The sequence below is a fragment of the Oryx dammah genome, unplaced genomic scaffold, assembly GCF_014754425.2.
Source record: "Oryx dammah isolate SB20612 unplaced genomic scaffold, SCBI_Odam_1.1 HiC_scaffold_26, whole genome shotgun sequence".
Taxonomy (NCBI): Eukaryota; Metazoa; Chordata; class Mammalia; order Artiodactyla; family Bovidae; genus Oryx; species Oryx dammah.
This window is the reverse complement of record NW_024070210.1, coordinates 11,090,107-11,116,968: the sequence shown is the minus strand read 5'-3', so window position 1 is coordinate 11,116,968 and position 26,862 is coordinate 11,090,107. Positions and strand designations below refer to the sequence as shown.

The following is a 26,862-nucleotide window of genomic DNA, read 5'->3' as shown; positions in this document are numbered from 1 at the left end:
CAAGTTGATTCCTCCAGTTCCATTCTTCTTTCTCAAGATTGCTTTGGCTATTCGAGGTTTTTTGTATTTCCATACAAATCTTGAAATTATTTGTTCTAGTTCTGAGAAAAATATCGCCGGTAGCTTGATAGGGACTGCATTGAATTTGTAAATTGCTTTGGGTAGTATACTCATTTTCACTATATTGATTCTTCTGATCCATGAACATGGTATATTTCTCCATCTATTAGTGTCCTCTTTGATTTCTTTCATCAGTGTTTTATAGTTTTCTATATATAGGTCTTTAGTTTCTTTAGGTAGATATATTCCTAAGTATTTTATTCTTTTCGTTGCAATGGTGAATGGAATTGTTTCCTTAATTTCTTTTTCTACTTTCTCATTGTTAGTGTATAGGAATGCAAGGGATTTCTGTGTGTTGATTTTATATCCTGCAACTTTACTATATTCATTAATTAGCTCTAGTAATTTTCTGGTAGAGTCTTTAGGGTTTTCTATGTAGAGGATCATGTCATCTGCAAATAGTGAGAGTTTTAAATATACAAGCAACTTATGCAGCTCAATTCCAGAAAAATAAATGACCCAATCAAAAAATGGGCCAAAGAACTAAATAGACATTTCTCCAAAGAAGACATACGGATGGCTAACAAACACATGAAAAGATGCTCAACATCACTCATCATTAGAGAAATGCAAATCAAAACCACAATGAGGTACCACTTCATACCAGTCAGAATGTCTGCGATCCGAAAATCTGCAAGCAATAAATGCTGGAGAGGGTGTGGAGAGAAGGGAACCCTCCTACACTGTTGGTGGGAATGCAAACTAGTACAGCCACTATGGAGAACAGTGTGGAGATTCCTTAAAAAATTGCAAATAGAACTGCCTTATGACCCAGCAATCCCACTGCTGGGCATACACACTGAGGAAACCAGAATTGAAAGAGACACATGTACCCCAATGTTCATCACAGCACTGTTTATAATAGCCAGGACATGGAAACAACCTAGATGTCCATCAGCAGATGAATGGATAAGAAAGCTGTGGTACATATACACAATGGAGTATTACTCAGCTGTTAAAAAGAATACCTTTGAATCAGTTCTGATGAGATGGATGAAACTGGAGCCAATTATACAGAGTGAAGTAAGCCAGAAAGAAAAACACCAATACAGTATACTAACACATATATATGGAATTTAGAAAGATGGCAATGATGACCCTGTATGCGAGACAGCAAAAAAGACACAGATGTGTATAGCGGACTTTTGGACTCAGAGGGAGAGGGAGAGGGTGAGATGACTTGGGAGAATGGCATTGAAACGTATAATATCATGTAAGAATCGAATCGCCAGTCTATGTCTGATGCAGGATACGGCATGCTTGGGGCTGGTACACGGGGATGACCCAGAGAGATGTTGTGAGGAGGGGGGTGGGAGGGGGGTTCATGTTTGGGAACGCATGTACACCCGTGGTGGATTCATGTCAATGTATGGCAAAACCAATACAGAACTGTAAAGTAAAATAATAAATAAATAAATAAATAAATAAATAAAAAGGATATAATCCCATTGAGCACTCATGAAAAAAACACTAGTCACCTTATTGTTCCTTCTGGGTAGGTTTGATTCTCCATGGATATCACCCTGTGTAATGAGGAAATTCATGACGATTGCCATGGGACCTGAGGCTGAGTAATAAGTGGCACAGTTACAATGAATCAAGCACATGGGCACCACTTTAGAAAAAGATAAAGAAGTCAAGGATTACCAAAGGAAGAGTGTAAAAAGAAGTTTATCATTATCATAGACTCTGTTAATTTTTATCAGCTCTCCTTAATTCAGTGCTTTCAAAATCATTTTTAAAGAAACAGTCTCTTCCGGGTCACATGAGGTGTTGATACTCAAATTTAAAGCCATACTATTATCTAAGGAAAAGAAATAAATATAGAGTTGACCAAAAGGTCCGTTGGTAAAAAAAAAACAAAAACAAAAGATGGACTGGCTGGATCTCCTTGCAGTCCAAGGGACTCTCAAGAGTCTTCTTCAACACCACAGTTTAAAAGCATCAATTCTTTGGCGCTCAGCTTTCCTCACAGTCCAACTCTCATATCCTTACATGACTACTGGAAAAACCATAGCCTTGACTAGACGGACCTTAGTCAGCAAAGTAATGTCTCTGCTTTTTAACATGCTATCTAGGTTGGTCATAACTTTTCTTCCAAGGAGTAAGCATCTTTTAATTTCATGGCTGCAGTCACCATCTGCAGTGATTTTGGAGCCCCCCAAAATAAAGTCTGACACTGTTTCCACTGTTTCCCCATCTATCTCCCATGAAGTGATGGGACCGGATGCCATGATCTTAGTTTTCTGAATGTTGAGCTTTAAGCCAACTTTTTCACTCTCCTCTTTCACTTTCATCAAGAGGTTTTTGAGTTCCTCTTCACTTTCTGCTATAAGGGTGGTGTCATCTGCATCTGAGGTTATTGATATTTCTCCCAGCAATCTTGATTCTAGTTTGTGCTTCATCCAGCCCAGCATTTCTCACGATGTACTCTGCATATAAGTTAAATAAGCAGGGTGACACTATACAGCCTTGACGTACTCCTTTTCCTATTTGGAACAAGTCTGTTGTTCCATGTCCAATTCTAACTGTTGCTTCCTGACCTGCATACAGATTTCCCAAGAGGCAGGTAGTAAATTGTTTGAAAGCAACTTTTCATAGGGTAGATTTGTGAAGATTAATTTTTTAATTCCTCCTAGATTAGACCTCCCTTGTAGCTCAGTCGGTAAAGAGTCTGTATGCAATGCAGGAGATCCAGGTTCAATCCCTGGGTCAGGAAGATCCCCTGGAGAATGAAATGGCAACCCACTCCAGTATTCTTGCCTGGGAAATCCCATGGACAGAGGAGTTTGGCAGTCCACAGTCCACGGGGTTGCAAGAGTCAGACACAAGTGAGCGACTAAGCGCAACAACACAGACTAGACTAGGTAAAAGACTTTTTAAAATACCACCTAATGCAACACACTCATTAAAAGAAAGAGAGAAAGAAAGAAATGTAGAGGGTTAAACAACTTGCCCAGAGTTATGTGCCTGATTATCAGGAAGGAAATGACCAGAACCCACCGTTTTTGACTCTAAATCAGATACTGTCTTACTGTATCCCTTTCTATCATTTTAAACTAGGCATATAACAAGTTTAAGCTGAAATCTGTATGCAATTGGTTAAAATTAGATATACAAAATGAAAAATGCCCAAATCAGCTTTTCATGTAAAGGTTGCTTCCTAAATGTATGTGACAGACACCACTCCCACAAACTATACATTAAGGGTATAATACCAATATTTCATTTTATAGTTAGGATGGATCTTAAAAAAATGTAATACACTATTATTCTGAGATTTCACCCAGATATGCTCTCTTAAAGAGAATAGAAGACATTTCATATATGCATTATGTTTTTCAGAAAGATAGTTCAGAAAAGTGTTTTATATTATACACTCTTAGTATCTTCACAATACAAAGCAAGAGCTTTCACTCAGAGAATGCACTGTTATTGGCAGTGTTTTTAACAGGACTATAAAACACATTACCAAGCAAGCAGTTGGGCATCCTGACTACTTCTCAGCACCAACTATGAAGCTGTCAGTCTGACTTCTAAACACTGAGCAATTCAATAATCCTAAATTCATCTGCTGGTGAAGGTGCATTCATTATGTGATTTCTCAATGATACTTTTCCTATGTCACTGCATTTATGAAAAGTTTGACAGGGCTATGAGAAACCATTTCTGCAGACTGAAGGAAGTCTTAGACTTTTAAACTGGTCATCACCTTTTGTCACAAGGTTTGCAACTCTGTATAAAACAGCCCGCTTGTTTCAGCAGCACTTTCATTTGAACATAAGCACAGTCATGTTTTTGAAATTTAACCCTTTGATGCTGACCCCATTATTGGAAAACATACACATTTTAATACTAATGCAGAATACGGGCTCTGTGTTTGGGGACAAGGTGGTGAAAGGAGAATGTCTAGATTGTTTCAACCAAGATCCCTCATGAGAGATTCATGAGGATATTTCCGTTTGCCCTCGATGCGAATATACAGAAGGTAGACGAACATTAGAGCAGTGGGAAACTTGGCAGAACAGGCTAGGACAGGGTTTGTGCAAAACCTTTTTCCGGTTTCAGTTTGAATGGGTTCCCAGGAAGTGTCAAGTTCGAACAAATCCAAAATTTTACAATGTAGCTCGGCCAAAACTGCTGAGATTCACCTGATTCTGGGTCAAAACCGTACAGAGCACACTGCGTTTTATTTGGGGTAAAGCCAATTTGACTGAACCTTTCAGGCAACTTCAATGACAGGCTTATAGCCTTGGCAAAACCAAAAATTGAACCTAGCTTGATCTTTGGTTCTGAAACAGCAAGTTCTGGCTTTATAAAGAGATAAAGGCAAGTCCTACTCAGCTTCAAGATTCTGACAAATACTTAGAAGAGGCACTGCAGATAATTAACCATTATTTGGCCACATTTACATACTCAAGTCAGTTATTTCCTGAGCTAAACCGGGACACTTCGGTCAGTACATTAACTCTATTGGGCCCATATACTCCTAAGTGCCTGAGAGCTGAATCTGGTGTCCTAACAGAGAATAATGGTTCTTCTTCAGCAACTTATGTGCCTGTAGAGTAGCTTGAAGCACAGTTAGCGCTGGACCCATAGTGTGAAGGCTTCCCAGGTGGCGCTAGTGGTCAAGTATCCGCCTGCCAATGCAGGAGACGCAAGAGATGTGGTTCCATCCCTGGTTGGGAAATCCCCTGGAACAGGAAACGGCAACACTCTCCAGCTTTCTTGCCTACAGTGTATGGGGTCTCAAAGAGTCAGACACGACCAAGTGAGCACACACACACCACAGTGTGAAGGAAAGAAAATTGAAAGTGAATACCCAACAACAGTAGACGAGTGAAGTCAGAGTGCACAGCATCACTTAGTCATCTCCAGAGACATGCTGGCAAAGTCTCACACTCATGACCACCAAGATCTTGAAGATCAACTGGTGTACATAGTTCAAGTCTGGTATCATTAAAACTGGCTGAATGAATCCTTTGGAGATGTGCAGAAGGCTCTAATAGATTTTTAAAAGTAGAAATCATATTTCTAAGAGATTTCCTGTGTCTTGTATTTTTTTCAGATAGGCAAATTTGTGCATGTTTTTCTCTATAGAAGCTATAGGTTAGGATGTATGCTATAAATCATCCTATCTCTGTGTAAATATATCCTAAAAATATAGGAAATTTCAGTTGTTTTAAGTACCTTTGATTTAAGAAGTTGATTAAACACTGATAATTGCAATTACACAATTACACATTTGCTCTAAGTCAGTGCTTTTCAAAGTTTGATGATATCCTCCCTAAATAATTATTTAAACTGTGTATATGCCTTATTTGTCCCCCCTTTCTTACATAAGTTTTTAAGCTGTCAAAATGTTTTTATCATAAGTTTAGGAAGTCGTAAGCATGAAAATTCTGGAATGTAGTAAATACTGTCATTTTCAAATAAAACTTTTATATTACTCAATTAACTTGTCCAGTGAACTTTATTTTTATTAAAAAAAAACACTTATTAATTTATTTGGCTGTGCTGGGTCTTAGATGAGGCCTGTGGGATCTAGTTCCCTAACAAGAGGTCGAACCTGGGCCCCTGCACCAGGAGCGCTGAAGAGTTATCACAGGACCAGCAGAGAAGTTCCTCCAGTGAACTTCAAATCTCATTAATTTCTTACCACCACTTATCCATTTACAAAATAACTTAATAGTATCCTCTTTAAAAGACAGATTTTATATGATTTCTTTTCACTTTGATTTCAACTCTGTTTTTCCTCACAGATATTTATCCTAACATATACCTTTTTCCTTCCAGGCCTTTGGGTTATCCTACACACTTCATCCTTCTCTGTAACAGAAACACACATATACAGAAAGAAGAACTGATTTGTAAAACTCTCTGTGACCAAAATGCTCAAAGTGTTTCACATTATCATGGATTCAATTATCATACATTTGACATTATGTATATTAAAATTTCTTAGAAAAAATTAAATGTGAAATGTTAAAAAACCCTAAGGCTTCCAAATGTATATCTCTTACTGGGATAACTCCTCCTTCTGTACTCAATTAGCCTATGTATCTAAGGGTAAATGCTAATTTTGTTTTCAATAAGACAAGGTTTCATTTCTATTTCTGTTTTTTGTTCCTATAGGTTTACTCACAGAGAAATCTTGTTCACGTAAAAAAGGACATGAGAATGAAAGCAGCTGTGTTCTAACAATGTTACTCAATTTCTTGAAAGCCTTCGTAGTTCTATGGCAAAGATTACATAGCAATCTGTCATCAAAAATTAATTTTAATGATCTACCATCTCGATTAGGTCTTCTTTCAATGTGTTGAAAGCAAAGAATTAGAAACACTTGATTTGCCAAAGAATTGTAATGTAGTTATTAGAGTCATTCGCTTTCTGTTTCTGGAAAGTATATCTAAAAGGCTTTATTTACCAAGACTAGTCAAATGACTATAACTGTTCTTTTACATCTAGATATTTCATTGAACTTAACATACGCAAAAAAAAAAAATCTTGTCAATTTCAATACCATTCTGTCAGTACAACATTTTAATATAGTCATTTCAACTCAGTATTAAATATATTTGCATCCAAACCTTACCGCTGCAGACCGGCAAAGCCAGTTCTCACTGTCAAACCAATCAGCCAAATCAGCCTTACTTTCTGGCAGAAAAAAAAATTTGACTTCATTTTTCAATTCTACATATTGTGTTAATGTGTCCTTGTGACAACCATCTCACTTTTCAATCATAATTCTAAGATAGATAGACAGATAAGGAATGGAGCCAGGCCAGAGTTTGTCACCTGGATGAAATAAGACACTGGCTTTCAACGATTTCTTTTCAACACTTCTTAACTTTGTTTTCTGGAGCTATACATTCTCTGATTATACCAGGGTGGTGGAAGAGGTGAGGTCATTAAATAAAATTGTCTTTACTCCGCCTCAACATCAATCAAAGATACACGTCAATTTCAGAACAATTCATTCTCAACAGCCCATATATCTAATACAACTCTTTGTTCTTATCAAAAATGTATGCATGACCAAGAAGGACAAGTGAAGAAGGAAATGGCAACCCACTCCAGTATTCTTGCCTGGAAAAGCCCATGGACAGGGAGCCTGGCAGGCTACAGTCCATGGGGTTGCAAGGAGTTGGACACGACTGAGTGACTTCACTTCACTTCAAGAAGGACAAGAAGCTTTACTCTAGTGATTTGATTAAAGGAGGACATGAAGGCATCCAAATCATAAGTTGTCCCTTCTCTGGCACCCTAAAGAGCCTGGGGCATTTGCCATCAAGGGAGAAGGAAGCCTTTCTTTGGTGAAGTGGGAGGAGGTGGGTTATGAAAGGTAAGAGGGCCTCCTCAAGCAGAGCTATTTTAAGAGTGCAGGTAGAAGCTGAGGATACAACTGATTCTCTTAAACATTCTTGTGTCTTATGTCTGACTACCCCTTCAAAGATCTTTGTGTACTCCTGGGAGTGAGCCACTGGAAGACCATGCTCTAACTCACCAGCTCTCTTTGAAATTACTGTCAAGAACAGCGTTAATCATTTTGCTATAAAAAGAAAAGAAAAAGAAAAGGACTGCTAACGTGTTTCTGTTTTCTTTGCTTTTTGGTGAAATGTCATAGATACAAATGAGTACATAAAACATATACATAAAGGAAAATGACAATTTTTGTGGCTTTAATTAGTATTTCTTTGATTACGAATGAAGCTGAATATATTCTTACATGATTCTTTTTCAACTGAAATGCTTGCTCATGCCTTTTACCCTTTTTCTTTAAATCTGAGTTGTTTATTCTTTTCTAATTGCTTTGTTGAGCAGTAAGATTTGTATACAAATTGGTTTGGACATACACTGCTTGTCAGTTATATCTTCTGCTACAAATAAATTCTAAGCGTGGATTGCTTTTAATTCTTTTTACGTTGTCTTTCTGATTTATGGAAGTTCTTAATTTTGATGTGGTCACTTCAGTTGTTTCCTTTCTCATCTCTATTTTCAGCAACTCTCTTCTCCTAGAAATCTTCCAAAGTCCTAAGATCATGAAGATAGCAAACTATACTGTGTTTCAAAGTTTTACAGTTTCATCATAGGCTTTCAACCACTTTTGCATCTGAGATAGGGGTTCAATTTCATTTGTTTCATATCATCTATTAAAAAGTCCACCCTTACTCCCCTGATAGTGATGAGCAGTGTGTCAGACATCAAGTTTCTGTGTACAAAATTTGTTTTTGGATTCTCTGTATGATAACATTGACCTATTTATATATTCCTGTGTCAAGACTATACTATCATAATTTCAGTAGCTTTAATAAGGTTTTATATAAATATATTCATTGCAAGGACTGATGCTGAAACTAAAACTCCAATACTTTTGCTACCTGATGCAAATAACTGACTCATTTGAAAAGACCCTGATGCTGGGAAAGATTGAAGGTAGGAGAAGGGGACGACAGAGGATGAGATGGTAGGATGGCATCATCAACTCAATGGACATGAGTCTGAGTCAGCTCTGGGAGCTGGTGATGGACAGGGACACCTGGTGTGCTGCAGTCCATGGGGTCGCAAAGAGTCAGACATGACTGAGCAACTGGACTAAACTGATACATACATGGGAAACAGTGGAAACAGTGTCAGATTTTATTTTTTGGGCTCCAAAATCACTGCAGATGGTGACTGCAGCCATGAAATTAAAAGACGCTTACTCCTTGGAAGAAAAGTTATGACCAACCTAGATAGCATATTAAAAAGCAGAGACATTACTTTGCTGACTAAGGTCTGTCTAGTCAAGGCTATGGTTTTTCCAGCGGTCATGTATGGATGTGAGAGTTGGACTGTGAAGAAAGCTGAGTGCCGAAGAATTGATGCTTTTGAACTGTGGTGTTGGAGAACACTCTTGAGAGTCCCTTGGACTACAAGGAGATCCAGCCAGTCCATTCTGAGGGAGATCAACCCTGGGATTTCTTTGGAAGGACTGATGCTAAAGCTGAAACTCCAGTACTTTGGCACCTCATGCAAAGAGTTGACTCATTGGAAAAGACTCTGATGCTGGGAGGGATTGGGAGCAGGAGGAGAAGGGGACGACAGAGGATGAGATGGCTGGATGGCATCACGGACTCGATGGACATGAGTCTGAGTGAACTCTGGGAGTTGGTGATGGACAGGGAGGCCTGGCGTGCTGCGATTCACAGGGTTGCAAAGAGTCGGACACGACTGAGCGACTGAACTGAACTGAATATATGTTTATATATGATCGTATAAACTGATATATTTTAAATATATATATCACTTCCCTTGTGGCTCACTCGGTAAAGAATCTGCCTGCAATGCAAGAGACCCTGGTTCGATTTCTGGGTTTGGAACATCCCCGGAGAAAGGAAAGGCTACCCACTCTAGTATTCTGGCCTGGAGGATTCCATGGACTGTATAGAACATGGGGTCACAAAGAGTTGGACACAACTGAGCACCTTTCACTTTCATATATGTTAGGAAAACACTCCCACCTTGTTCTTTTTCAGAAGTATCTATTCTAGAGTGTCCTCCTATAAAGGACTGAATTTTTGGTTACATATTTTCCTGCATATTTTGCATTCTTTGTTATTTTTGTATTGATATATTGCTTTTAACTACCTTTTCTTAGGAATTTTTGCTGGAGTTGGAAGTAAAATGGGCTTTCATATAGTTGTTTTTATCAAACTTGTTAAACTCTATTTCTCATAATTTAACTACAAATTCCTAGAGCTTTTTACATGAACAATACTATTATTTGCAAACAATGATAGTTTTACAGCTCTGGCTAATACCACCAAGACAGTGTATAATACAAACTGCACAATGGGGCACCCTTTGCTTATTCCTGGTCTTAAAGAGGAAATTTTAAAATGTAAGGTGAGGTTTGCCATGGAATTTTTTTTTCACATGGCCTTTATCAGATTAAGGAAGTTCCCTTCTATTCTTAGTTTGCTAAATGGCTTATGAAGATGATAATGATATCAAAGGAATGCATGCTAAGTCGCTTTAGTGTCTGACTCTTTGCAACTCTAAGGACTGTAGCCCAGCAGGCTCCTCTGTCCTTGGGATTCTCCAGGCAAGAGTGCTGGAGTAGGTTGCCATCTCCTCCTCCCAAGGAGCTTCCTGACCTAGGGATCAAAGCTGCATCTCTTATGTCTCCTGCATTGGCAGGTCAGTTCTTCACCATTAGCACCATCTGGGAAGCCCAATTACAGGAATAAATGCTTCTTATTCATCTGCTGAGATGACCTTAATTTCCCCTTAATCTGTTTGAATTATAATTTTTTTTTTTAATATTAAACCAACTCAAGTCCTGGAATAAACTCAATTGATAAAGTGGTAATTTGTCAGTGTTTTATGATTAATTATCCTTTTCATACATTCCAGGATTTATTCTGCTACTATTTTGTGTATAATATTTTTGTATCCATGCTAATTTGTGAATAGTTTGTTAATTTCCATATTTATACATTCTGTCTGATTTTAACTCAAGGGTTATACCCATTCCTACTGAGTTGAGCATGTTTCTTTTCTACTATAATTTATTTTTTGACCTTTGAGTTGTTTAGAATTTTACTTTGAAATTTCCAAAAGTTGATGGCTTATTTGGTTCTTTATGAATCTTAAAACTACTTATAATCATGTCACTAAATTCTGCTGCACAGAAATGATACGTGCAAATTCTAGTTTTCAGTAAAGGCAAGCTACATACATGCTTTCCCTTTCTTTCATCTAGTTACAACACAAATCTAAGGACTGGAGCTGAACCAGAAATCTTAGATTAGGAGGGTAAAGGAATATACTGAAGATGGCAGAGCAAAACAGCAAAAGAAGCCTGAGTTTCTGACACCCTACCTGCCTGGACGCAGTCTATTTGGACTGTTAACACAAGAGCGAAACTAATTTCTCTCTTACTTTACCCATAATTATTTTTGGATTTCTTTTAACTGAGGTCATGAAAACTCTAACTAATACAAAAGTATGAGAATCTAAATTATCATGGCATTTATGGAAATGAAAATAAAGACAGATTTGAGGGGTGATATGAAAAACAGACTTTATATATCCAAGTTTGCTTCCCCCTTCCCTTTCATTTCCCAAAAGTGAGTCTTAACTGTACTGCCTATACCTCTTCTTTGCCCTCAACCTCCCGCTTACCAAGTGTGCTAGTTCCTTTCTAGAAATAAGGGTACTCACTTTAACTCTGCCTTTCTGGCACCACACTGCCCCAATTCCTGATTTTCCAAGCACATCCCTAAAGCTCTATGATCTCCACATACACTTTCCCTTTCCCTACTTGCAGCCTGTCACTACTGCACTCCAGCTGTATGCCTGTGCACACATTCACCATGCCACAATCCCTGATTAAAAAGCATTAACACTCCCTATAGCTTTAATAGCTGTGTTACCAACTCTCACCTCCAGACCTTGTAATGCCAATGACAGAGAATGAACAGCAATCACAGTAATTCTTTCCAAAGGGGTAGACCAGAATCCTTCCCAACAGAAAGTTTCAATAGTCAGTACTATGCCCATCAATAGGAACTGGCACTCAGGTAGAAACCTGCTTGTATGCCTGATCAGTTCAGTCACTCAGTTGTGTCCGACTCTTTGCGACTCCATGGACTGCAGCATGACAAGCTTCCCTATCCATCATCAACTCTCGGAGCTTACTCAAACTCATGTCCATCAAGTTGTTGACGCCATCCAACCATCTCATCCTCTGTAGTCCCCTTCTCCTCCCACCCTCAATCTTTCCCAGCATCAGGGTCTTTTCCAATGAGTCAGTTCTTCACATGAGATGGCCAAGGTATTGGAGTTTCAGCTTCAGCATCAGTCCTTCCAATGAACATTCAGGACTGATTTCCTTTAGGATGGACTGGTTGGATCTCCTTGCTGTCCAAGGGACTCTCAAGAGTCTTCTCCAACACACTGAACTTCTCCAACTTCTTGAATACAGTTCAAAAGCATCAATTCTTCGGTGCTCAGCTTTCTTGATAGTCCAACTCTCACATCCATACATGACCACTGGAAAAACCGTAGCTTTGACTAGACGGACCTTTCTTGGCAAAGTAATGTCTCTGCTTTTTAATATGCTGTCTAGGTTGGTCATAACTTTTCTTCCAAGGAGTAAGCATCTTTTAATTTCATGGCTGCAGTCACCAACTGCAGTGATTTTGGAGCCCCCCAAAATAAAGTCTGACACTGTTTCCCCATCTGTTTCCTATGATGGGACCAGATGCTATGATCTTCATTTACTAAAAGTTGAGTTTTAAGCCAGTTTTTTCACTCTTCTCTTTCACTTTCATCAAGGGGCTCTTTAGTTTTTTCGCTCTCTGCCATAAGGGTGGTGTCATCTGCATATCTGAGGTTACTGATATTTCTCCCGGCAATCTTGATTCCAGCTTGTGCTTCATTCAGCTTGGCATTTCTCATGATGTACTCTGCATATAAGTTAAATAAGCAGGGTGACAATATACAGCCTTGATGTACTCCTTTCCTGACTTGGAACACGTCTGTTATTCCATGTCCAGTTCTAACTGTTGCTTCTTGACCTCCATACAGATTTCTCAGGAGGCAGGTCAGGTGGTCTGCTTTTTGCATCTCTTTCAGAATTTTCCACAGTTTATTGTGATCCACACAGTCAAAGGCTTTGGCATAGTCAAAGAGTCAGACACGACTGAGTGACTGAACTGAACTGAACTATTTTTCTGGAACTCTCCTGCTTTTTCGCTGATCCAACGGATGTTGGCAATTTGATCTCTAGGTCCTCTGCCTTTTCTAAATCCAGCTTGAACATCTGGAAGTTTATGGTTCAGGTACTGTTGAAGCCTGGCTTGGATAATTTTGAGCATTACTTTGCTAACGTGTGAGATGACTGCAATTGTACAGTAGTTTGAACATTCTTTGGCATTGCCTTTCTTTGGGATTAGAATGAAAACTGACCTTTTCTAGTCCTGTGGCCATTGCTGAGTGTTCCAAATTTGCTGGCATATTGAGTGCAGCATCTTAACTCCATCATCTTTGAGGATTTGAAATATCCTGTATGCCTGATATCAAATCTAAACTCCTCGGTTTGTATCTCAAAACTCCAAAATGTCTATCATTGTCTTAAAGTTTTATAGCTAATGTGTCTATAAGAAAAAAAATCTGTGAAAGCCTTTGAAATGGAACAAAAAGTAACTGCTTATCTTCAATGAAAAACTAGTTTTTGCCTAGCAGATCCTTCTGGGTTTTTGATTCAGTGGGATCTCTATATCAGTCATTGTTTGATATATTTATAATTTGCTATGCAAATGATTCCTGTAGACAGACATGAAATAAATTTTATCTGCAGGGAGGTTCAATTGATTTCCTTCCTCCACCATGGAAGAAGCCAGTTTTGCTTCTATTTTAAATTCACTGCAGTAGTCTAGTGCTCTTTGAATGTTCCTTTACATGAGTAACATCTAGCTCATTCTCTCATTTAAATTAGTGAGTTAGACTCATTTGTCATGAGTTCATTTTATATTTCTATGAGTCATGATTTCATGATTTTGCCTTTAAATTTTTTTTAAATATCCTTCTAACAAACTCTTGTTTTTATTATTGCCTTTAAACTTTGATTTCATCCCCAATACACAATTTGTTCTCTGGCTTTCTTCCTGACACTACTGATTCTTTCCATTTCAGGGATGAATCTAATCTCCACCATGACCTCAAACTACAAAAGCTATGCTTTTCCATGAAGAACCTAGACTGCAATGATGTCAATTTATTTTACAATTATAGTTTTTTGTAATGCCTTCTACAAAATGCACTGTTTCATTGACATGTTGTAGACACTGCATATTTATCTTACATCATTAATTTATATGTAAGTAACTTCTCTCCTTAATTAGAGTGCAAGTTCCTTGAGAGAACTGATCACAATTCATTTTCCTTTTCTCCTCTTCACTTTCTACCATAGAACGTGCCCAAGAAATATCCACTAGTGAGTCCCATCCATGGCTCAAGGCTCTCAACCACGATTTCTTTCAGGTTAACCACTTAACTTTATTTAGGTAACCAACCAACTATGCTTTGGCTGAAGGTGGTTCCTTCCTAGAAAAAATCATGCTAAACTTTAATGAAGATCATTGGAGCTTCGTGAAAACATCAAATAAAGTGTGGTGCTAATCAGAAAGTCTAGAGAAAAAATAATAAATTGATATGCTTCTAGGTACTTTTCCCCTCAATTATCAGTATTGTGTATACCTATATTCTTAAGAACAGTCCATGTGAGGGTTATGCACATTCAGTTCAACATTCATTCTCTGATTCTATAAATGTTTATTGATTTTCAACTATATGTTAGAAATTTTTTGCAGGCCTTGGTGATTCATTTGTAAATCAAATTTCATTTGTAATCCAAGACGCTTACTTGCTAGTGAAGAAGGAAGAGGGAAGGATAAGAAAACAGGAGGGAAATAGAAACAACTGTGACCTAAGCATATAGATAACTGGTGACAAGCCAAATTAAGTTGCTCTTATTTTCAGGAATTATATATATTGAACCTTTAAAATTAATTTAATATAAGTACAATAATGGAATAATGAAATTCAAATTTTGCCAACCTGTATCACCAGAATACATATCCTACATTCAATGTCTTACATACCCTAATACCAACTAAACCAAATGAGAGACCACCAACATTCTTCTACTGCTTAACTGCTGAGTTGTGAGAGAATAATAAATGGTCTTGAGACTGCTGCCAGCATATTTGATTTTATGAACTATAAAATATTTTACCAGTTGAATAGTCTACCAAGTATATTAAATCTGCTCCTTATAATGCTATATGAAGTCAAAGGATTTCATAACATTTGAGCATTAATGTTATTACTGAGCATTTTCATTTTTATGGTTTTACTTATGATAATTATTTCAAATTAAAATCATCTTGAGAAAACTGCCACTGTTTAAAAAAAAAAAAAACCTAGTTAATTTAACCAGTTTTATTTTTCTCATGATGACTTTTTATTCTTACCTTTATTCCTAGAGGAACCCTTAGAATAAAGCATTTAAGATTTTATACCATAGCACTCTGTTAGTAAAGAGATTATGGAAATAAAAAAGACCAGCAAATACTAATAAATTTTACAGGCTTTATGTTGTATGTTGACATATTGGTATAATTAAAACGATTCAAAAAGAAATAAAAAGCAATCATATAATGATAACCTAACAGTTGTTTGTTCCTAAATATTTTCACATATATTTTTCTCTTAATTCTCCCAATAATCTGATAAAACAAGTTTAATTATATTCACTTTTACAGATGAAGGAATCAAGAAACAAGTGGTTCACTAAATGTGTAAGTGGCATTTTGTATGTTACACCCAGGTCCTCAGACTTTCTGCTTTTGTTCATACTTTTATAAACAACATTTGATTTATAAGCCAAATCCTATTGGCAAGACACTTTCAAAGGGTAAGCAAAATATATGTAGAGGAACACTAAACATTTTATTCACTTACAGTGTCATCATACTAAAACTGAAAAAATCAAGTGTACTTTCCAAATGGCCCAGTTAAAAGTAAGGAATAGATTATTTACTCACTACGGTCTAGACGCTGTCTATCAAAATCACTTGCTTACATAGGACTAAAATGTGCTCTATTAGCACCTTTCCTTTCCTCATACAAATTAAATATTTTATTCTTTATTAGGAGAAGGCACCGGCGACCCACTCCAGTACTCTTGCCTGGAAAATCCCATGGATGGAGGAGCCTGGTAGGTACAGTCCATGGGGTCGCTAAGAGTCAGACACGACTGAGCGACTTCACTTTCACCTTTCACTTTTATGCATTGGAGAAGGAAATGGCAACCCGCTCCAGTGTTTTTGCCTGGAGAATCCCAGGGACGGAGGAGCCTGGTGGGCTGCCGTCTATGGGGTTGCACAGAGTTGGACATGACTGACGCGACTTAGCAGCAGCAGCATTGTTTATTAACCTTATGGTTTAAAAGCTTATGTTTTGCCTTCTCATGGAAAACATTAAAAGAATGACTAGTCCCAAGTCACTCAATATTTTGTGTGTTTTCAAAGTTTTTAAGACGAAATATACATTTTCAAGTATTTACATCACATTCTGTATATAGCTTTAAATATATCCCTCTGTATGTATTTACTTTTGAACATATGATACTTTATGGCTGAACAATGTTTCATCATAGATGGTACCATAATTTACTCTACCATTCTTTCAATTCGTGTGGCTTTATCATGCAAATGTTTATTTATAAAACCGTGTTTTTTTTAAAAAAATTGCAGAATCAAGTGATATCACAGCCCTAGTTCTTCTCCAACAAGTCACCATGATGAGATTCACTTGCTTCTGTTCCTTTTTCAGACACCTATCACCACATGTTATAAAAGTACACGTCATTTTATATCTTAAATTTGCTTCCATTTAACATTATATAATAAGCCTTTTCCATAATCATTGTGTCATGTTGGGCAGAATTTTGCACTTTATCTAACCATTACTTTATTGCTAAACAATAAGTTTTCTCCTCTTTTTTTCTTTTTAAAAATATGTAAATCATTTTCCAATAAATGTTGCAAGCATATAACCTTTACATATGTGCCCTTAAAAAAATGATTTACTAACACCAGATTCCTGCAAGTAAGATTATTTAAAAAAAATAAGGCTAACCAGCTTTTATCATTATTTGAATATGGAAAAAAATATTGATGGCCTACATTTCAAAAGTTCAAAGGATAAAATGGCATCCTAATATCAGTATCTTATCAACTAGTCCTTTTAGTGATTGGGAAATATAGAAACAAATAAATATAATTACATTTAAGCTAATTGTGTTTTCCATAAATTAGTATATATTGGCACCATCTGTCTTAAGACAGCAGTGACCACTTGGACACGTTTTTCTTAATGCTTTTTTCACTATAAAAGTTGTATCTACATACCTTTCAGGTATAGTTTAGCTTATTGATCCCTTTGAATCTTAGATGAAGTTTTAGAAATGCTTTCTGGAACTGCTTCCTTTGGGGAGTACTCTGAAATCCACAACAGGACCCAGCAGTAATTCTGACAGAAGGAGAAAGAAAATGACCCAACTTACCGTTTCTAAGGCATTTACACGGTCCTGCAAATAAAGCATAATATATAATTATAAAAACAAAGCCATCAAAATATCATTTCAAGTTTAGTTTTTAGATTTTTCCATTTATCTTCTATTAACATTTTTAACATGTAAAAGATGAAAACTCCTACTCAGGATTATCTCTCTAAGAGAAAAATAGTCATGAAACAATTACTTTTCTCATCTTGACTAGCGTTAGGACTACAAGGTTTAATTTAGCCGTAAACACCATAAATTCAGGCTTAGTTACTAAGTGAAATAGATTTTAAGACTTCTGCATTGGTAAAATTATGTCTATTTAATAAAATATAGCTATTAGATAGACCTGAACATATGAGTCACAACAGGAAAATAGTAGTGATATAAAAAAAGGAATTTAGCACATATACTTGCTCTCAGTTAGATATACAGCACAAAGTGTGCTGTCACAGGAGGTCAAGTTCAGACATAAGAATGACATCACCAACTAAAATTAGTAAGTACATGGTTAACTGAAACAAGGCAGGAAAAATAAGAACGATAAGCTACATGCAGGCAGTCCTGAGCCCAGGTGGGTATTCTTTACTGATAGTATCTTAGAAGGATTCACAGACACATTGGTCATTGATAATATTGCTTTAAAAGCTAAATGACTAAGAATGGTTTCATTCTCAGTCCAACAGCTGTGTCTTCAACTCTTCCCAGAGCTAAACAGCTATATACAAAATGTTTTTTTAAAAGCTGAATTTGAGAGGAGAGTCTGAAAATTCAAGAAATTGTAAAGCCATCCTTTTTATGAAGATGAAGGCCATTTTTCTATTCTTTCATTTTAAGCAGTTGGATATATAAAATCTGGATCTCTCTTTTGTTTAATTAAATTAATCATTTGTGCTAGAGGGTAAGGAGGGAAAATGGTGCAGACAGCCACTGAGCTCAGATCTCTGAGACCCTGCAGACACTAACAGGGACCCATGACCCTTAGAAGCTTAACCTTGCCCTCCCCTGCCCCAGATTCTCCCAGCCTCACCTACCACAGAGGCCTTGCCTTTGAGGATTTCTGTAACCCAGCCTCCAACATTCAAACTGGGAAACTAGGTTGGACATTTCTGCCCCTTTAAACATCTGGCTGTGTGGGCACAAGTTAAATGAATATATTAATATTATGCAAAAGCAGCCCAAAGCAGGCTGTTTTTAGCAGTATAATCTGTTTAATTGCATTTTGCTGGCATACTTGAGAGAACCTCACCGTCGCCCCCACAATTTTCATAAAATAATGGTTATTTTATTGGTGACTTGGGTAGTCACATTTGAGTAGCTCGTAATAAATGCATATAGTGCCTCTAGGGGGCTTTGATCTGTTGTTACCAGGCATCTTATTCACATTACATCTGGGACAAAACCATTCAGCAAAGCTTTATCATCCTTTGCAGATTGAACAGAACCTCATTAGACAGTCTTTGGATAGTGCTCCATTTATATGAACCATCTTGGAAGGCTGAAAATATTTACAGCCACTATTTGGGCCTGAAGTTTTCCCCACACCATGTATTTATGGGGCTCATGTTACTTAGAATTAGCATATTTTAAAACCACATATACAGCTGGTTTGCAATCAGTGATTTCATATGATGCCAAAATAGTACAACTGAATTAAATTCTGTTTTAATTCATAGCTCAGTGTTCAGGAAAGATAAAACTCATATGATTTATGTATTAGTACCTTCATTTTATTTAAATATTTGTTACAGGATTTTAAAAGGAATGTGTACTGTCATGCACTATGTGTTTGTGTCTTCAAAATTCACATGCTGAAAACCCCAATCCCTAAAGTGATGGCCTCTGGATATATAGCCTCTGGGAGGTAATCAGGTCAGGAGGAGACAGCCCTCAGGAGATTAGTGCCCTTCTAAGAAGAGACACAAGAATGCGGGCTTCTCTTTCTGCCCTCTGCCAAACTAAGGCATAATGGGAACATGGCCATCTACAAGCCAAGAAGAGGTCCTTCACCAAGAACTGAAACTGCCAGCACCCTGATCTTGGAACTGCCAGCCTCTGCAACTGTGAGAAATGAATGCTTGCTGCTTTAGACACCCAGGCTACAGTCATTTGGTACAGCAGTCTAAGCTGACATGTGCCTAGTCTGTAAGGCTAAAACACAAATGGTGGGGAGACAAAAAAAAATCTCAATTTCATTAAAATATAAAGATCAATAAATAATCTATTTCAATGCAATTTAGTTACATCTGTTTGTCTATAACCTACTCCATTCTAGAATGGTACTGAAATAGCTTTCAAAGAAAGAATATATATTGAAAAAAATGAGAAAATTAGAGAAACAGGAAATACAGTTCATTAACCTGAATTTAAATAATTTAATATGCTAATCAACAACAGCTAATAGGATATTGGTCATTGTTGCCAATTAGTGAGCTTCCTCTAAACTGCAGTTTGGGGCTTTAATTATAGCCTATATAAAAAAAGAAACTACTCCTAATCTTTATGAACTTATTACCTTGCTTTTAAAATTTAAGAAATGTATTTTGAAATTTAAATGGCTGAAGTTGACTTCTTTTTTGGCAGCCAAGATTAGTTACTATAATTCTGCATATAAAAGAATTAGCCTATTGCAAATCCCTGCTCTCAAACAAAATATCTGCATACTTCTCATGTTCTTATCATTAGAACAGAGGTAATTTAAGCCAGTCTATGAAGAAATTCTCAAACAAAATATCTGCATACTTCTCATGTTCTTATCATTAGAACAGAGGTAATTTAAGCCAGTCTATGAAGAAATACTAGTGTATGTCCTGGAATGAATATGCAATTATACCAAAATTGATTTATATTCTCCCTATCCTCTCTTACTCTCACTAGAACTGGACTTGTAGTGTTCTATTGTTGCTGTTTAATCTCCCGTTTTCATTTCAACAAATCTTATCTTAAAGCTCAGTCCACAGGTTCAATACTCTGCCTTCTCTCCCACCACACACACTCTCAAGCTTAGATCCTGAAAAGAATTGCTTAAGATACTGAAAGGGGAGTTGGTAGGTGAGACGAGCAGAGAGAGAAGAAAGCCTCCAGAAGTAATAAAGACACTCTCACTATAATGCAATTTCAGGTGGTTTTAATAAATCAGCGGTTCTTATTTTTGTAGTCTTGGACTTTGAGAACTTTTTCCCCAGGAAAATGAACACTATACAAGACACACATAATTTTGCATATACTTTTAGGGGAACTGCAGACTCTCAAAGCCCACTCATAGCTGTCCAAGTATTTTTACTTAAAATAAAGATACTTGAAATAGGATGTAAGGATTAATTTATTAGACCAAATAAATTATTGTATTAGAACAAATCTATTCCTCCTGTATGATATATTTCTTAACAAGTAAAAAAACCATTGCGAGTGGAAGGTTAAAAATCAGAGGAGAAATTTCCTTCAAATATTTTGAAGGAAAAGTTCTAAGGGGAAAAATAGGTTTTATTGTTATCAGGTTTTTTGGTGACTGAAGATTCCCTTTCCCACTATTTTTTAGTGCTATTTTAGAAGGGGAAAGTCTAAGAAAATCACAATCTTGTCGTGGAGAAGGGGCTTGCATAACTCAATAAAGCTATGAGCCACACCATGCGGGCCACCCAAGACAGATGGGTCACATTGGAAAATTCTGACAAAACATGGTCCACTGGAGGAGGGAATGGCAAACTACTCCAATATTCTTGCTGCAAGAACCACATGAACAGAAACAGTATGAAAAGGCAAAAAGATATGATACCAGAAGATGAGCTCCCCCATTGGAAGGTGCCAATATGTTACTGTGGAAGAGTGGAGGGCAATTACTAATAGCTCCAGAAAAAATGAAGTGGCTGGGCTAAAGCAGAAATGACTCTCAGCTGTGGATGTGTCTGGTTGTGAAAGTAAAGTCTGACACTGTAAAGAACAATATCGCATAGGAACCTGGAACGTTAGGTCCATGAATTAAGGTAAATTGGAAGTGGCCAAACAGGAGATGGCAAGAGTGAACATCAACATTTTAGGAATCAATGAATTAAAATGGACTGGAATGGGCAAATTTAATTAGATGACCATTATATCTACTACTGTGGGCAAGAATCCCTTAGAAGAGATGGAATAGCCCTAATAGTTAATAAGAGTTCAAAATGCAATGCTCAGGTACAATCTCAAAAACAACAGAATGATCTCTGTCTGTTTCCAAGGCAAACCATTCAATATCACAGTATTCCAAGTCTACACCTTAACCACTGATGCCAAAGAAGCTGAAGTTGACTGGTTCTATGAAGACCTAATAGGCCTTCTAGAATTAACACCAACAAAAGATGTCCTTTTCATCAAAGAGGACTGGAATGCAAAAGTAGGAAGTCAAGAGATACCTGGAGTAATAGGCAAGTTTGGCCTTGGAGTACAAAATGACACAGGGCAAATGCTAACAGAGTTCTGTCAAGAGAACACACTGGTCGTAGCAAACAACCTCTTCCAACAACACAAGAGATGACTCTACACATGGACATCACCAGATGGTCAATACTAAAATCATATTGATTATATTCTTTGCAGCCGAAGATGAAGAATCTCTATACAGTCCACAAAAACAAGACTGGCAGCCGACTGTGGCTCAGATCATCAGCTCCTTATTGAAAAATTCAGGCTTAAATTGAAGAAAGCAGGGAAAACCACTAGGCTACTCATGTATGCCCTAAGTCAAATCCCTTATGATGATACAGTGAAGGTAACGAATAGATTCAAGGGATTAGATCTGGTAGACAAGAGTGCCTGAGGAACTACGGACACAGGTCCGTGACACTGCAGGAGGCAGTGATCAAAACCATCTCAAAGAAAAAGATGCAAGAAGGCAAAGTGATTGTTTGAGGAAGCTTTACAAATAGCTGAGGAAAGAAGAGAAGCGAAAAGCAAGGGAGCAAGGGAAAGATGTACTCAGCTGAATGCAGAGTTCCAGAGAATAGCAAGGAGACACAAGGCCTTAAGTGACTAATGCAAAGAAACAGGAAAACAATAGAATGCAGAAGACTAGATATCTCTTCAAGGAAATTGGAGAAATGAAGGGGATATTTCATGCAAAGATGGGCACAATAAAGGACAGAAACAGTATGGATCTAACAGAAGCAGAAGAGATTATAAGAGGTAGCAAGAATACACAGAACTGTACAAAAAAGGTCTCATGACCAGGATAACCATGACGGTGTGGTCACTCACCTAGAACCAGACATCCTGGAATGTGAAGTCAAGTGGGCCTTAGGAAGCAACACTACAAACAAAGACAGAGGAGGTGATGGAATTCCAGTTCAGCTATTTCAAATCCTAAAAGATGATGATGCTATGAAAGTGCACTCAATATGCCAGCAAATGGAAAACTCAACAGTGGCCACAGGACTGGAAAAGGTCAGTTTTCATTCCAATCCCAAAGAGGGGCAATGTCAAAGAATGTTCAGACTACTACATAACTGTCCTCATTTCACATGCTAGTATGGTTACGCTTAATATCCATCAAGCTGGGCTTCAGCAGAACGTGAACTGAGAACTTCTAGATGGACAATTAGGTTTAGAAAAGGCAGAGGACCCAGGGATCAAATTGCCAACATTCTTTGGATCATAGAGGAAAACAAGGGAATTAAAGAAAAACATCTACTTCTGCTTCATTGACTATACAAAAGCCTTTGAGTGTGTGGATCACAACAAATTGTGAAAAATTCTAAAAGAGATGGGAATACCAGACCACATTACCTATCTCCTGAGAAACCTGTAAGCAGGTCAAGATGCAAGAATTAGAACCTTACATGGAACAACTTACTGGTTCAAAATAGGAAAAGGAGTATGACAAAGCTGTATTTTGTTACTCTGTTTATTTAACTTGTATGCAGAGTACATTATGCAAAATGCCGGGCTAGATGAATCACAAGCTGGAATCAAGATTGTCAGGAGAAATATCATTAATCTCAGATATGCAGATGATACCACTCCAATGACAGAAAGGGAAGAGGAATGTTGAGTTTTAAACCAGCTTTTTCACTCTCCCCTTTTGCCCTCATGAAGAGTCCAATCACTTCACGCAAATAGATGGGGATAAAAATGGAAGCAGTGACAGTTTTACATTCTTGGGCTCAAAAATCACGGCAGATGGTGACTGTAGCCAAGAAATTAAAATGCTTGATCCTTGGAAGGAAAGCTATGACAAACCTAGACAGCATATTAAGGTCTGTATAGTCAAAGCTATGGTTCTCCAGTAGTCATGTACAGATGTGACAGTTGGACCATATTTAAGGCTGAGCACTGAAGTTTGATGCTTTCCAATTGTGGTGCTGGAGAACACTCTTGAGAGTCCCTTGAACTGCAAGGAGATCAAATCAGTCAATCCTAAAGGAAATCACCCTGAATATCATTAGAAGGACTGATGCTAAGGCTGAAGGTCCAATACTTTGGCCACCTGATGGGTCTCACTGGATGAGACCCTGATGCTGGGAAAGATAGAAGGCAAAATGAGAAGAGGGCAAGAGAGGATGAGATTGTTAGATAGCACCACTGAGTCAATGGCATGAATTTGAGCAAACTCTGGGAGATAGTAAGGGACAGAGTAACCTGGTGTGCTGCAGTCCATGGGGTTAGAGTCAGACATGACTTAGCCACTGAACAACAACAAGGAGAGAAACGTCTTGATAGCTTATGGTGAACAATGTCAGATTTGTGATCTCCGAAGAAGATTTAGCTTTGGGACCAGGGACCAGGGACCAGGCTTGATCACTCAAAACCTTTTGCGTAGCAGAGTTTTATTAAAGTTAAAAAGGGACATGGAAAGCTTCTGATACAGACATCTGAAGGGGGATGGAGCATGCCCCCCTCACTAGTCTTAGCAAGGGAGCTATATACTTTTTAAATTAGTTATTACAATAAATGAAAGCAATGTCTCAAGGTTGTCAAGATCTTACTAGACCCATTCCTATAATTTACATTTTAAGGTAACAGGATTAGCCAGAAGGTTTTCAGGAAGGAGAAACTGTCCTCAAGCAGGATATATTATTGTTATATAATCCTTAGTACAGAGTTTAAACTGAGTTGTTTGTTGTGTAATCATCAGTTCTGGGCTTAAAGAAAAAAAACATTTTATGTGACTAAGACTAAGGAATGTAGAGAAAAAAAAAAAAGATGTTTGTCCTTTCCCCCTCCTTTACAATTCCAGACCCCAATCTCCGCTTCGAGAGCCCCAGATCCCTTTCTCCTCCTCAGGGACCACATACTTCTTATCAACCTGCCTAGGAATTGACTCTCTTAGTCTAAGAAAAACCTAAAAGGGCAACAATTATTTTAATATTTACTTTTAAGGATTATACTTACAGTCACTGCATAGTCCTGGAGTTACAATGAAACATAGTGTTATTATCCTCTAGTGTTAATATTGCAAACCATTTCTAACTGAAAACAATAATGCTAGAAATCATCTTTTAATTTATTTTGGGCTTGACAGATGAAGTAAGGTGAGCTGTATTTTTGGGAGGCCAATAGCATATGTACTATAAAAAAAGATTTATTTTAACTTTTTATCCTGAGGCTATCAACCTGTCTTGAGCTGTACATATTCCTTTGCTACTTGGTCACAATGGGGTATACATTAGAATTTATGAATAAACCAAAGCAAATTCATTACATCACTGGAGATGGGAACATATTTGTGAGCTAAGTTAGGACATGAGTACTAAATGGATAGTTGGTATCTGCATCCCTCATCATTAACAGCTTATTTGACTCAGCTGAGCAAATCAACAAACCACACTGGCTCATCCATCCCACCTAAGAAATGAAATAGAGGTTCTTAGGTCTAAATACACAAGAGTTCTTCTGCTTCTGGTAAGTGTAGTTGTACAGACCTACTGACTTTTTCATGATAACACAGTATTTTTCAAGCATGTTTGAAATATATCAAACAAAAAATGCACAATAATGGCATAAAAATATAACAAGAGTCTCTACTTTTTCCAACTCTAAGAAACAGTACCAGTATAGACTAATTCTGGAAACTTCTCTGGGACTGAAGGGCCATGATGGCCATATAACTTTCAAAAAAAGAAAATCTACAATGAGGACTTCCTCTCATTACTGTTCTAAAAGCACAACGCTTGTCTTCTGGAAGAAAAGTCCACTCAGCTTCTCCCCCCAGAGAGAAAACTGCAGAGCTTTTTCCTGTCAATGTTAACTCAGTGTAAAGAACACCCACACCTTACCTACTGTTTCCTGTATGAAAGATATCAAATGAAAGGCAAATGTGTCCCATTTTTCCTTTATGCATTTCCACATGACAACTCATTACATTCAACAAACTGTCAATTTTTGGTAATTAAAAGAGAAATAATTTCAAATGTATTCTTTTCCATGCGTCAAGATATTAGAATGAAAGAACAGGCTTTTATTAACCACCACAAAAGATCACTGTTTCTTGAATTATGCTAGAAATTTAAAATAGATACAAACTGTAAACAACCACAATGTTGCAACACTAAAATAAAAACAACTTTAAGATGTAGCATAGCTTGGCTTTGAGCATACCCGAGTCAATGGTCTATACATAAAACTGCATGGTGTCTATTAAAACTCAGACGAAGTTACTCTGTAGGCTAAAAAAACTTCAGAATGAATGACATTAGAGTAACTTGCAGCGGTTTTCCATTATCTAGTGTTCAATTTAGCCAGCATTATATACCTACAGTTAATCTTTGTTAACTCATTTCACCAGCTGCTTATGTGTCTTTTCAAATAATCTACTCCAGGGTTCAAAATAGCATAACGGAAAGGCAGCAAAGCAAACCACAGCAAGGCATCAGGATTTTATCTCAAACATTGTCAGTAAGAAAACCCAACATTTGATTTACCAAGAAAAACCAGTTTAAAGGGATGTATCATTTTCTAGCCTAGTAATGATCCTCGCTGTCCTTGCAGACTAGAGAATCAGAGCAGGAACTATCACAAAATTTAAGAACAGAGTCAGAGTGGGTGCTCCACATTTCTGATCTGTTCTCTCATCCACTATCATTGCCAAATAGAGAGCTGAGGCAGCCAGCTGGGCTTCTGGAGCTTTCTTCTGCTGTATTCTCAGGCTGGTGATTCGGCTGGTGAGACTGTTTGTTTGCAAGGTCAGTTCTGACTCCCGCACTTTCATTCAACACTATTCAGGAAAAGCTGAGGTTGCACTTCCAGTGACGTGGGATGTGTACGTGGGTTTGTGGGGGCAGAGGAGAAAGATGAAGAGAGAGATACGGACATGGGGCCCTGTTGGTAGGTTTCAACAGATTTACCACTGGAAAATGCAGCCAGAAAGGCTAGGGACGGGCTTTGCTTAAGGTTCCTATAAACATTTCCATTCAACAGTATGAAACTAATACCAAGAAAATCTCAGACTGACCCTTTATGTTTCAGATCACAAAGCAACACATGAGATTTCTCCCCCCACAACCCTCCCCTTTAAAATGAAGAAACACTGTTAAGTTTCTTCTTTAACACCCAATGTAATATGCTGCACAGGTGTGCACCTACAGAATAAGACTACATCCCAGACAAAGAGCAAAAGACAGAATTCTCTTTCTGCTGGGACTGCTCAGTTCCAC

The 26,862-nt window shown here is 37.5% G+C and overlaps 1 protein-coding gene across 1 annotated transcript in view; it reads right to left on the bottom strand.

Annotated features, from left to right (window-relative positions):
• The window catches only part of CEP128 (centrosomal protein 128), a 73,633-nt gene extending 56,355 nt beyond the window's left edge, over positions 1–17,278 (bottom strand). The window contains exon 1 of the mRNA XM_040227570.1: positions 17,240–17,278. Coding sequence (XP_040083504.1) covers positions 17,240–17,278 — 39 coding nt within the window. The remainder of the gene's footprint in view (positions 1–17,239) is intronic.
• Positions 17,279–26,862: the final 9,584 nt, after the last annotated feature.